At 42.5% G+C, this 12,807-nt stretch overlaps 1 protein-coding gene across 1 annotated transcript; it reads right to left on the bottom strand.

The window, feature by feature from the left end:
- Positions 1 to 812: 812 nt before the first annotated feature.
- LOC124003691 (zinc finger protein Gfi-1b-like) lies at positions 813 to 9,444 on the bottom strand. The gene is made up of 7 exons (XM_046312210.1): positions 8,893 to 9,444; positions 8,626 to 8,690; positions 6,871 to 7,218; positions 6,497 to 6,657; positions 5,925 to 6,068; positions 1,876 to 2,041; positions 813 to 1,478 (listed from the first exon to the last, which is right to left on the bottom strand). Exons 3-7 carry the CDS (start codon positions 7,142 to 7,144, stop codon positions 1,315 to 1,317), a joined length of 909 nt encoding a protein of 302 aa, XP_046168166.1. The 5' UTR covers positions 7,145 to 7,218; positions 8,626 to 8,690; positions 8,893 to 9,444; the 3' UTR covers positions 813 to 1,314.
- Between the last annotated feature and the right edge of the window lie 3,363 nt (positions 9,445 to 12,807).

Genomic DNA, 12,807 nt, shown 5'->3' with positions numbered 1-12,807 from the left:
ATGTAGTCACAATGAGGCCAATTGTGATTTAAAACCTAAAACTAATTTACATTTACATTGAAGTCATTTAGCAGACGCTCTTATCCAGAGCGACTTACAAATTGGTGCATTCACCTTATGACATCCAGTGGAACAGCCACTTTACAATAGTGCATCTAAATCTTTTAAGAGGGGGGGGGTGAGAAGGATTACTTTATCCTATCCTAGGTATTCCTTAAAGAGGTGGGGTTTCAGGTGTCTCCGGAAGGTGGTGATTGACTCCGCTGTCCTGGCGTCGTGAGGGAGTTTGTTCCACCATTGGGGGGCCAGAGCAGCGAACAGTTTTGACTGGGCTGAGCGGGAACTGTACTTCCTCAGTGGTAGGGAGGCGAGCAGGCCAGAGGTGGATGAACGCAGTGCCCTTGTTTGGGTGTAGGGCCTGATCAGAGCCTGGAGGTACTGAGGTGCCGTTCCCCTCACAGCTCCGTAGGCAAGCACCATGGTCTTGTAGCAGATGCGAGCTTCAACTGGAAGCCAGTGGAGAGAGCGGAGGAGCGGGGTGACGTAAAGCATGTATTCTAAATGATGTATTTACCTGTGTCTGTGTGTTCTTCCTTGGTGGTGCAGAGGAGGGGTTGAAGGGATCAGGTGTTTTAGTGCAGAGTGAAGAGAGGCTGTGCTTTTATAGGGTAGCGCTGACAGAGAGAGAGAGAGGGGGCGCATTCTCAGCCCATCACAGGTAATTAAATCCAGGGAAATCTTTCCGTTCCAGAGAATGAAGATAATGAAGGTAATGAAGAAAATGATTCATTTCCAGAGAATTCCAGATAAACCATGTGCTTAACTTCATTTATCTCAAAGTGACACACCTTTAAAATCTCCCCGAGAGGTAAATCATTAAAAAGCAAGGTTTGATCACTTTAAAAAAAAACAATGATCATTCATTCATAACAATAATATCTTGTTGTTATCCAAATCTGAAAGTGGACAACAGTGTTTTAATGCACACACATATGAAAGTGATACTTTGGAATAAAGTTCTAAGGTGTTTTAAACATATTTTCAGATATGACCCTATGATGACACTGAAAAAATTAAATATATATGTAGGCAAAATATACAGTTGGGATTCAACTACAGTCAAGGTAAATGTTTGTTAGAATTTTTTGTGGAGCATCCATCCCTTCTTTCATCCATCCCCAGCTTCTGTTTAGCTTGTGCAGTGGTGCCCCTTATAATGAAAAGATGTTTGAGTAGCTATCTATGTACAGTGGTTCTCCCGATTGTGAAAACTGAGCTCAGATCAGCTCTTAGCCAGGGTCTTGGCCTAAAGGTCTATGTACGGTGATTCTCCTGGTTTTGTCTCAGGTCCTGTTTGCGCTGGAAGCCATAGAGGCAGCGGTAGGGCTGGTTGTGACTGTGCTGACGACTGTGGGTGATGAGGTTGGAGCTCTGGCTGAAGGCTTTGCCACACACCAGGCACACATGAGGCTTCTCACCTGGAATAGGAGGGCAGAGGGGACATAATGTTTTAAAGGGGAAGTTCACTCTTTTATAACTGAATGTTAGATGGTTCCTCACCCTGAAAGTGAGCCAGGAAAAACTGTAATGCATGGTTTGGTTTTCTTTCATTTAACAGCCACTACAAACTTCAGCTAACTTAATCCAAATCAATGGGAGTGGTAGGTGCATGCAGTGGCTGTTATATTTATTTATTTTAAAGGCCAAATCACTTCCCGCCGGACTCTGGCATGTATTCACTACATTTTTCACAGGCACCTCATGCCCCTACCACTCTCATAGTATTTTGAATATATTTAAAATAGTTCATATGTTTCTAACGTGACTGTGACAAAGACAAGATCCCTATTTAGAATAGAAGACATATCGACTCACCAGTGTGAATGAAGGTGTGTTTTTTCATATCAGATTTCTGGTGAAATCTTTTGCCACAGTATTGACAGGGGTAGGGCCGCGTGTCAGAGTGGATTAGCAGGTGAGTGGACAGGGTGGAGGAGCGCTTGAACACTTTCCCACACACCTTACAGCCAAACGTACGCTCCTGAAACACATGAGAACACAGCATATATGGACATATATTTTGTAAAAAAAATATATTTATTGGGTTCACAGTTTCATGAGAAGTTTGATGAATCTTACATTTTTTATTTACACCAAACAAAAACGAATATAGGCCATATAAGATGGGCCATATAGTCATGTATAGGGTCTACTGTAGTGTTTGTTCCTGTATATAGTTTAGAACTAGCATCAAACTCTTAAAACTACCTAATGTTGATCTAATTAGCATGAAAAAATCCCCCAGTTAAAGATAGAGAGATGTTGTTTTTGCATTGGATGTGTCTCAATCCACCGCATCCGCCAATGTCGCACTTTCACATCTGAGGTGAAAGGTGACAGAGCTAGAGCGGTGTTTGTCAGACCAGGAGACATCTGAGGTGAAAGAGCTAGAGCGGTGTTTATCAGACCAGGAGACATCTGAGGTGAAAGGTGACAGAGCTAGAGCGGTGTTTGTCAGACCAGGAGACATCTGAGGTAAAAGGTGACAGAGCTAGAGCGGTGTTTGTCAGACCAGAAGACATCTGAGGTGAAAGAGCTAGAGCGGTGTTTGTCAGACCAGAAGACATCTGAGGTGAAAGGTGACAGAGCTAGAGCGGTGTTTATCAGACCAGGAGACATCTGAGGTGAAAGAGCTAGAGCGGTGTTTGTCAGACCAGGAGACATCTGAGGTGAAAGAGCTAGAGCGGTGTTTATCAGACCAGGAGACATCTGAGGTGAAAGAGCTAGAGCGGTGTTTGTCAGACCAGGAGACATCTGAGGTGAAAGAGCTAGAGCGGTGTTTGTCAGACCAGGAGACATCTGAGGTGAAAGGTGACAGAGCCAGAGCGGTGTTTGTCAGACCAGGAGACATCTGAGGTGAAAGGTGACAGAGCTAGAGCGGTGTTTGTCAGACCAGGAGACATCTGAGGTAAAAGGTGACAGAGCTAGAGCGGTGTTTGTCAGACCAGGAGACATCTGAGGTGAAAGAGCTAGAGCGGTGTTTGTCAGACCAGAAGACATCTGAGGTGAAAGAGCTAGAGCGGTGTTTGTCAGACCAGGAGACATCTGAGGTGAAAGAGCTAGAGCGGTGTTTGTCAGACCAGGAGACATCTGAGGTGAAAGACCTAGAGCGGTGTTTGTCAGACCAGAAGACATCTGAGGTGAAAGAGCTAGAGCGGTGTTTGTCAGACCAGGAGACATCTGAGGTGAAAGAGCTAGAGCGGTGTTTGTCAGACCAGGAGACATCTGAGGTGAAAGGTGACAGAGCCAGAGCGGTGTTTGTCAGACCAGGAGACATCTGAGGTGAAAGAGCTAGAGCGGTGTTTGTCAGACCAGGAGACATCTGAGGTGAAAGGTGACAGAGCCAGAGCGGTGTTTGTCAGACCAGGAGACATCTGAGGTGAAAGAGCTAGAGCGGTGTTTGTCAGACCAGGAGACATCTGAGGTGAAAGAGCTAGAGCGGTGTTTGTCAGACCAGGAGACATCTGAGGTGAAAGAGCTAGAGCGGTGTTCTGAGGTGAAAGAGCTAGAGCGGTGTTAGTCAGACCAGGAGACATCTGAGGTGAAAGAGCTAGAGCGGTGTTTGTCAGACCAGGAGACATCTGAGGTGAAAGAGCTAGAGCGGTGTTTGTCAGACCAGGAGACATCTGAGGTGAAAGGTGACAGAGCCAGAGCGGTGTTTGTCAGACCAGGAGACATCTGAGGTGAAAGGTGACAGAGCTAGAGCGGTGTTTGTCAGACCAGGAGACATCTGAGGTGAAAGGTGACAGAGCTAGAGCGGTGTTTGTCAGACCAGGAGACATCTGAGGTGAAAGGTGACAGAGCTAGAGCGGTGTTTGTCAGACCAGGAGACATCTGAGGTGAAAGAGCTAGAGCGGTGTTTGTCAGACCAGGAGACATCTGAAAGGTGACAGAGCTAGAGCGGTGTTTGTCAGACCAGGAGACATCTGAGGTGAAAGAGCTAGAGCGGTGTTTGTCAGACCAGGAGACATCTGAGGTGAAAGGTGACAGAGCCAGAGCGGTGTTTGTCAGACCAGGAGACATCTGAGGTGAAAGAAGAGCGGTGTTTGTCAGACCAGGAGACATCTGAGGTGAAAGGTGACAGAGCTAGAGCGGTGTTTGTCAGACCAGGAGACATCTGAGGTGAAAGGTGACAGAGCTAGAGCGGTGTTTGTCAGACCAGGAGACATCTGAGGTGAAAGGTGACAGAGCTAGAGCGGTGTTTGTCAGACCAGGAGACATCTGAGGTGAAAAAGAGCTAGAGCGGTGTTTGTCAGACCAGAAGACATCTGAGGTGAGGTGACAGAGCTAGAGCGGTGTTTGTCAGACCAGGAGACATCTGAGGTGAAAGGTGACAGAGCCAGAGCGGTGTTTGTCAGACCAGGAGACATCTGAGGTGAAAGGTGACAGAGCTAGAGCGGTGTTTGTCAGACCAGGAGACATCTGAGGTGAAAGGTGACAGAGCTAGAGCGGTGTTTGTCAGACCAGAAGACATCTGAGGTGAAAGAGCTAGAGCGGTGTTTGTCAGACCAGGAGACATCTGAGGTGAAAGAGCTAGAGCGGTGTTTGTCAGACCAGAAGACATCTGAGGTGAAAGAGCTAGAGCGGTGTTTGTCAGACCAGGAGACATCTGAGGTGAAAGAGCTAGAGCGGTGTTTGTCAGACCAGGAGACATCTGAGGTGAAAGAGCTAGAGCGGTGTTTGTCAGACCAGGAGACATCTGAGGTGAAAGAGCTAGAGCGGTGTTTGTCAGACCAGGAGACATCTGAGGTGAAAGAGCTAGAGCGGTGTTTGTCAGACCAGGAGACATCTGAGGTGAAAGACAGAGCTAGAGCGGTGTTTGTCAGACCAGGAGACATCTGAGGTGAAAGAGCTAGAGCGGTGTTTGTCAGACCAGGAGACATCTGAGGTGAAAGGTGACAGAGCTAGAGCGGTGTTTGTCAGACCAGGAGACATCTGAGGTGAAAGGTGACAGAGCTAGAGCGGTGTTTGTCAGACCAGGAGACATCTGAGGTGAAAGGTGACAGAGCTAGAGCGGTGTTTGTCAGACCAGGAGACATCTTGAAAATCGGTCTTCCCGCAAAATCATCTGTAGTGTTCCGAATGTCCTACAAACTATTTTGACCCCTCTATGGACAGATGAGACTCTCACAAACATACATGTTTTGCTCTAGGACTCTTCCAAGACTCGTCTGAAGGTCACCCTGGTACCAGCTGAAAAATGTATGGAAGTATATATGGAGACTATTTAATGCCCAAAATATGGGGTTTAAATATATATATAAATATATAGGTTTCCTGATCTTTCTTAAATCTCTCAGATATAGGAGAGACAATTCAGAACTAACTTCCTTTTGATCTTTTTGGGGGGGATTATCTGTTGTTCCATGTAGTGAATCTATTATTCAATGCATTTTTATGGGCTAATAACAGTAAGGACAAAAATATTTTTTCATATTTATTTTTGGTACTTCAAGGAGTCTTAAAATTCAAAATCAAATAGCTAAATCATCCTTGCTATGACCTTAAAACAATTCCACATATCTTAGTAGAACAGTGGAGTTACAGTTAATAACTTGATTTCCAGTTCTTTTTATGATATTTCCATACTATGGAGGTCGAAATAACATAAAATTTGATTTGATTTGAAATAACATTGTGAAATTTTGATAATGCCCTTTTTCTGTAAGAGCTGGCGTATGAAAACAAATGCCTGCAATATCAGCCTTCTCAGGTGGGATGGAACTTATGTCCCACATCTTGACGTCACAATGTGATCTGATTATTATAGACCTGACCCCAGAGCTGCTTTAAAACCCTTCATTCTACATGTAATTTAGCAGGCAACAGACCTTGTTTGGCGTGATTAGGTGTGTTATTCCTACCTTGACCCTGTAGCTCAAACCCAGGTCTGGCCTATAGCCATACGGCTGACTGTTAGTCTTGATGTGTGCTGATGATGACTGCTTGTGTCTGCCACCATGGGACTTGTGGACGTGGGACTCCATACTGGAGAAAGAAAAGAAACTCTGAAAAGAAAATAAAATACTTTAATGTGATTTGCAGAAGGGGAGAGCAGTGCAGTAAATACAATAGACCTCTTATCTTGATTTAATCCTCACACTGGTCTTCCAGTTAGAAACAGAATAGAGAATCAAAGCATGTCAGACTTCAGTTGCTGCACTTTGACCTTTGGTTAATAAAAAGACTGAGTGTAGGTCTATCCAATCACCTCAGTGGTAATTCCAATGAGTCAGAATTTTTCACTATCCATGATGGAAGCAAAAATAGCTTTCTCCTATCACTAATATCAAACCTTTTTGATGGAGAGGAGGATTGATGTTTAATAATTCACCTTTATTTATACAGGTAAATCAATTAAGAACAGATCATTATTTGCAATGACAACTTGTCAGAGGGTTAGAATAACAAAACTGATTTGGGATCATCCACTAACCTTTCCACACAGTGGACATTCAGTCCCAGTGGTCCTGTGGTCACTGATCTGGGGACAGCCTCTGTGTCGGGTCTCCCCCAGGAGGGGCGAGCCCACCTCCTCAGCAGGGCTGCCAGGGTTCAACTGGGAGGGAGAGTCGTGGTGCAGCCCAGCTCTACCATCTTAAGACGGAGAATAGCAGGAGGTTGATACGTTTTATTAATAGCCCCTCTTATAAGCAATCACTGATCTCTAGGTCTTAAACACATTGCTGTTTCAGTCTTAACTTCAATGAAAATGGTTGAAGAATGAATGATTATGAGAGCACGAGAATACACAAAACTGGCAGATGTACATGAGCTTGTGTTTGCTGAGCCTCAGTGTTCAACACCTACCTGAAGACATGGGACTGGTGGGGTGAAGGTAAGGGGGACTATGTGAGGCAGGGTGGAAGGCTGGAGATGGAGAGGGCTGTGGTGGGTAGGCCTCATTGTGTGTCACTAGAGACACAGAACCCTTAGGTGACGGCTGTCCCTGAAGGGTACCCCCCTGCCTCTTGTCCGTTTCTGAGGAACCTACTGGGACCAGGGTCGTGCCCAAGTAGGGGCTACCTGCTTTGGGGCGCAGAGGGGGAGAGCCCCCCCTCCTCACCAGGAAAGAGCGAGGCATGGTGGGGAAGTGAGAAGCAGCAGGAGCACAGAGGGTTTTGTAGACTCAGTCTAATGGAAGGGAAGTAGAAGGCCCTGCAATATGGAGTACATGACAATTGGCAGAATAGTCCAGGTGTTATTCAACCAACATACAGCAGGTGGCAGCAGTGCTTTGACTAACAAGGTCACATACTTCACTGCCGTATTCATAAAGCTTCTCAGAATATGAGTGCTGATCTAAGATCAGTTTTAACTTTCAGATCATTATGAATAGGATAACAGGAACAAGGGGGACCTGATCCGAGATCAGCACAGCTAATCGGAAATGCTTTCTGGGTACAGGCCCTGGTCACACAACCACTCCGAAAGTAACAGCACTGTGGGTTTTGCTGACACAAATTACGAAGGCAACATTTTGAAACCATAAAAACGAGCTCCATAATGAAATCAGTTCAAAATATACTGAATGGAAATTGAGTATTTTCCCAGCAGAGCTTTTCCTACTGAATCTATTCATAAAGGAAGTCATTTATTTGGCATTAAATGTGTGTTATGTATAATTTACAGACATCTCTAGATGTCATCGCCTCAGGCAAGTCATTGCACATACTCATTACTCTTGAGCTTGGTTGGATTGCTGCATAAACTGTGGCAACATATACTAGCACCCAGTGTTTTGAAACAATTCCACAGCAACTACCACCCAAATTCAACCAAACACAGCAGACCGTTATGTATTATCCCGACTCACCCTGTGAACTCTCTCCCCTCTGGTTGCACAGCCTTACAGGTGGCAAATGGTAGAGTATTGAAGACATAATAAGATAGAAGACTAGGGGCAAAAAGGCTCCCAAAAATAGCAAAACTTGATGTATTTTTACTCTGCTGGATTCATAGTGGTTAAAAGCTTCAGATATAAAATCTTTCTCATTTGAAGTATTCTGTTACTAGGCAGAATAGTTCATATCTTTTGCCCAAGGGATCAGTAAATAAAACACGGAACTCTTTCTACCGTGTAATTTTGCAGACACAGGGTGACATTTGAAATAGAATAACTAAGTATGATGCAGACACAGGGTGACATTTGAAATAGAATAACTAAGTATGATGCAGACACAGGGTGACATTTGAAATAGAATAACTAAGTATGATGCAGACACAGGGTGACTGACATTTGAAATAGCATAACTAAGTATGATGCAGACACAGGGTGACATTTGAAATAGAATAACTAAGTATGATGCAGACACAGGGTGACTGACATTTGAAATAGCATAACTAAGTATGATGCAGACACAGGGTGACATTTGAAATAGAATAACTAAGTATGATGCAGACACAGGGTGACATTTGAAATAGAATAACTAAGTATGATGCAGACACTGGGTGACATTTGAAATAGAATAACTAAGTATGATGCAGATACACCCGTGGAGATAAATGATTAGATTGAACACATTAGCTGAATTAATTTGGTACAGTAAATGCAGAAAAACTCACCTAGTAAAAGAGGAATGACAAATCTCTGCAGCTAGCCCTCTTGAAGAGGTCTTCAGTCAAGTCACCTGGTGAGATGACAAAAGAGCTTTGATTTTAAAAGATGGTGATAATGTACATGATCATTTCCTAAAAGCACAAAACAAAAATATGCTCCTAATCTTAATTGCAGGATGGAATTGCAGACTGCAAGAAGTAATTTATGCCATTACGGCGAGAATGGAAAATGTGAAAATCTCACTACACAAAAAGTGTTTCATACAAACTTACCAGATAAGGTTCTTTAAAAGGCAAACAAATGTCAACCTTTCACATCAAGTCATTAGGCTGAACAAATACATTCAGGCTCAAATTCAAAATGAATTTGATATCAAAATTGATATGCCAAAATGTAAACTTTACCCCTGAATCTCCAACTGCGTAGTAAACTAATGAAAATGGAATAGGAAGCTCAAATCATGTATCATTACAGTATAAATCTATCTATACGCTCAAGTTAAGTTCTAGGCTGTATTCAGCCAGAGACGTAGTGTTCAGTTCGGTGAAGCCCAATGAAAGTGATGGGGAAGAGCGTCTCTGTAGCACCGTTACACTCAGCAGCAGCCACCTCAACCACAGAGCTTCCTCAGAAAGACTCCACTGCTGAGCAACAGGTCTTTCTGCTGCACTAAAAACCCACTCGTCGCTGCTATGCTACAGTATATAGGACCAAACAAGTCCAGATGTACCCCTCTCTAATCTCTTCACTTTCAAATGACCAAAATGTCCTCTTTGACTCGAGGTTGGTATACAAATCTCTAATATCAGTCTACTTCACTGCTATATCAACATGATTCACTTGATCACAAAACAGGAAGATGTGTGGAAATGAGGCAAGAGAAAACCAAGTAAGAAGAAACTGAATGAGAGAAGGATGGTGGAGTCACTTGAGTAATGTGGGGCAAAGTGTCGACACACACAAGTGTTGAGACAGGAGGGGGTTTCAAAATGGAAGTTAGAGCAGAGAGCGATGGAGGCGGAAAGCCCAAACAGAAATTAACTGGTGACCCAATGTTGCGATGAGCAGAACGGGAGAGAAAGATAAGAGAGAGGGACAGAGAGCCAAAGAGGATAACAGGTTCAATGGAAGATTTACAATGGATTTTATATCCAAATGAAGACAGAGGTGGAGACAATCAACACAACAACACCGTACCACCTCGACATGGCATCTGAGAAGTGTAGTGTCAATGTTCATTTCATATCAATCATCATCAAGTACAGAACACTGAAATATTTTCATAATATTGTCTTTAATATCATCTTTATTACTGTCATTAATATACTTGACAACACATTGGTAGAATTGCAAGAGAGAGTGAACAAGGTTGGAGGGAGTAAAGTGGATACCGACCTGTCCTACACCAGGGTTGTGTTTGAGGCACCAAATGGAAACCGGGAGGTACTTCATGGACTTGTCCAATAAGAAACACACATTTTTGTTTTCTGTTGCAGAACATTTTAAAATATTTTACTTTGAGTTCCCTAATGAATACAACCCAGGGTATGCATGGAGGACACCGTCCTTAAGGGGGAGCCTCCATGTTTTGTTTCTCTCTTCTTTGAGACACAGACAACGGCATGTAGTGTTCCAGTTTTATTCTAACATGGTTTATATATATAAATAAATAAAAATCTTAAACATATTGGGGATCCTTCAGTCCTAGCTCAACAGTGGCCTTCACCTTTGAGATATTTTTGGTGAACACCACCCTAAACCAGAGTGCAAATGCTGAACTGTCTATGGAAATTGCATTTGATATACTATGGAAATTGCATTTGATATACTATGTATAAATCTACCTACATTATGGCACTATCTAGATTTAAACATGGAACCCTACCATTTGACACACCCTAAGATTTTAAACATGATCTTGGTTCAGATCAAAGAATAGCCATACCAACGCTAATCATAAAACTACATGGATGACAAATACTGAATCAGAGGGCATCTTCATGTGTATCAAAAAGTATTTTAGTCACAGTTCTACCAGTTGTAGTTGGGACACTGGGGAGCTCCGCATCAAAGCACCGTCTCTGAAAAGCAGTATAGTGTTTGTATTATGGAGGGTTGTTATACAGCCTGGTGTTATGCGAGTGTGGAGCGAGTGCACAAGATTTTGTGTAAATTAGACACTATCTAGTAGTGTCTAAATAGTGGAGTAAAGTACTTTTATAAAAAATAATTTTAAATACTACTTTAGTAGTTTTTTGGTATCTGTACTTTACTATTTATATTTTTGACAACTTTAGGAATTTAGTGGCGTAAAAGTTACAGAAAATAAATGTACATACATTTTATCTGAAACGCAAAAGTACTCCTTACATTTTGAATGCTGAGCAGGACGAGAAAATGTTCAAATTAACTCACTTATCTAGAGAACATTCCTATTGCCTCTGATCTGGCAGACTCACTGAACACAAATGCTTCGTTTGTAAATTATGTCTGAGTGTCGGTGTGCCCCTGGCTAACCGTAAAAAAAAATGTAAAGCAAGAAAATGGTGCCGTCTTGTTTGCTTAATGTAGGGAATTTGAAATGATTAATAGGTTTACTTTTGATACTGATATAAATTTAAAACCAAATAGCTTTACTCAAGTAGTATTTTACTGGGTGACTCACTTTTTATTTGAGTAATTGTCTATTAAAAAAGGTATCTTTACTTTTAGTCAGGTATGACTCAAGGGCTTTTTCCACCACTGACCAAAACTATACTCTACCGCAGGTTGACAACACATGGCATCCGAACTCCCTCCCATTGCTAAAGTAATGCCGTAACTGACTGGTCCAGGATGTTACACCAGACAACAGTGATTTCAGCTGCTGCACTGGTTTAACCTCTAAAAAGGTGGTTATTTGTAATACTTGAGCGAGCGAAAGATGGGCTACATGGCAGTGGAACCCCATTAGAGGAGCTCCCTTATTTCCTTGGCAGTTGGTGACAGGTTCCCCCATCATTCAGCATCACTGTGTGACAAAAGCCAGGCACACACCAAATCTGAGTGCGTGGCATTATTTGAACACAAGAAAACATGATACAAAGTTGGGATGCATAGGCTTGGTGGCATAACATTATACAGTACCTCAATACTACCAAGAAACCTTACAAGTTCTCACTAATACTGACATGAGACAGGGCCTTAGCTTGCTACACTAACCACTCTAAGTGCCCACTCCCATATTCCCAGAACAGCACTGACTGCTTTAAGTCAGGGGGAGATCTAGAATCAATATCTAGAATCAGATATCCAGAATCTTAGGATCGTATATCTATAATCTTAGGATCGTATATCTATAATCTTAGGATCGTATATCTATAATCTTAGATCCAGAATTTTAGGATCGTATATCCAGAATCTTAGGATCGTATATCCAGAATCTTAAGATCGTATATCACCCTACTTAATATATTACTCTGCATCAGCAAATCAACTCAATTATTCTTGTGATCTATTTATATTAATACTTTAGTTCAGGTTGTCATATGGAATATTATTGAATTATACAATACGTTTTGCTTCCACTGTAGTAAGAATATATCAACATGTGATATGTGAAGTGTCTGCCACAGAGGTAGGACAATGCTCTTTCCATCTATATAGAGTTTGTATGGAACCTTTTCCCCCTTGACATTGGGAAAGAAACCACATGGAGCTTCTTTCCAGATGGCTATCATCGATTCCCATGATCAACTCTGTCCCATTGATATAAACACAGAACGTTTGAATGCTTTGGAAACATGACACCAAGCCGATGCATTAGTCTCCCCACTCCTAATGACTGAGCTAAAGCTAATTCTAACAAGCATGTCATATATTCAAGACAATTGGGATGATATGCCACATAGTTAGCCAATGAGGTATTTACTAGGCAAAATACTGCTCCCAGTCTGTTTACACCTGTGCATTTTAGCCATCTGAAGCTGTAGTAACAGCACACATCAGATAGTCAGACATTTTCAGTCAACACGTTCAACTGAATGTTTCCATCCATCCCCTAAATCCTATTTGTAACAGGCAGTAGAAAGAGGAAGTGATGTCACAGTTGGCTGTTCTGGAAGGAGAGGTATTGATAATTCATCATACAGCACCATGACTGAGACGAGAACAACAGAGAACAGAACAGAGACATAAACAGAGTGATA

Source organism: Oncorhynchus gorbuscha, linkage group LG18, assembly GCF_021184085.1.
Source record: "Oncorhynchus gorbuscha isolate QuinsamMale2020 ecotype Even-year linkage group LG18, OgorEven_v1.0, whole genome shotgun sequence".
Lineage (NCBI taxonomy): Eukaryota > Metazoa > Chordata > Actinopteri > Salmoniformes > Salmonidae > Oncorhynchus > Oncorhynchus gorbuscha.
The sequence above is the reverse complement of the archived record's forward strand: the minus strand, read 5'-3'. Positions and strand labels throughout refer to the sequence as shown.

Excerpts from the sequence above, each read along its gene's own strand:
- LOC124003691 (XM_046312210.1), bottom strand. The coding sequence starts at position 7,144 with ATGCCTCGCTCTTTCCTGGTGAGGAGGGGGGGCTCTCCCCCTCTGCGC. Across the intron at positions 6,069-6,496 it reads AATGTCCACTGTGTGGAAAG|AGTTTCTTTTCTTTCTCCAG; the intron begins GTTAGTGGATGA and ends TTTTCTTTTCAG. Across the intron at positions 2,042-5,924 it reads GTTTGAGCTACAGGGTCAAG|GAGCGTACGTTTGGCTGTAA; the intron begins GTAGGAATAACA and ends CATGTGTTTCAG.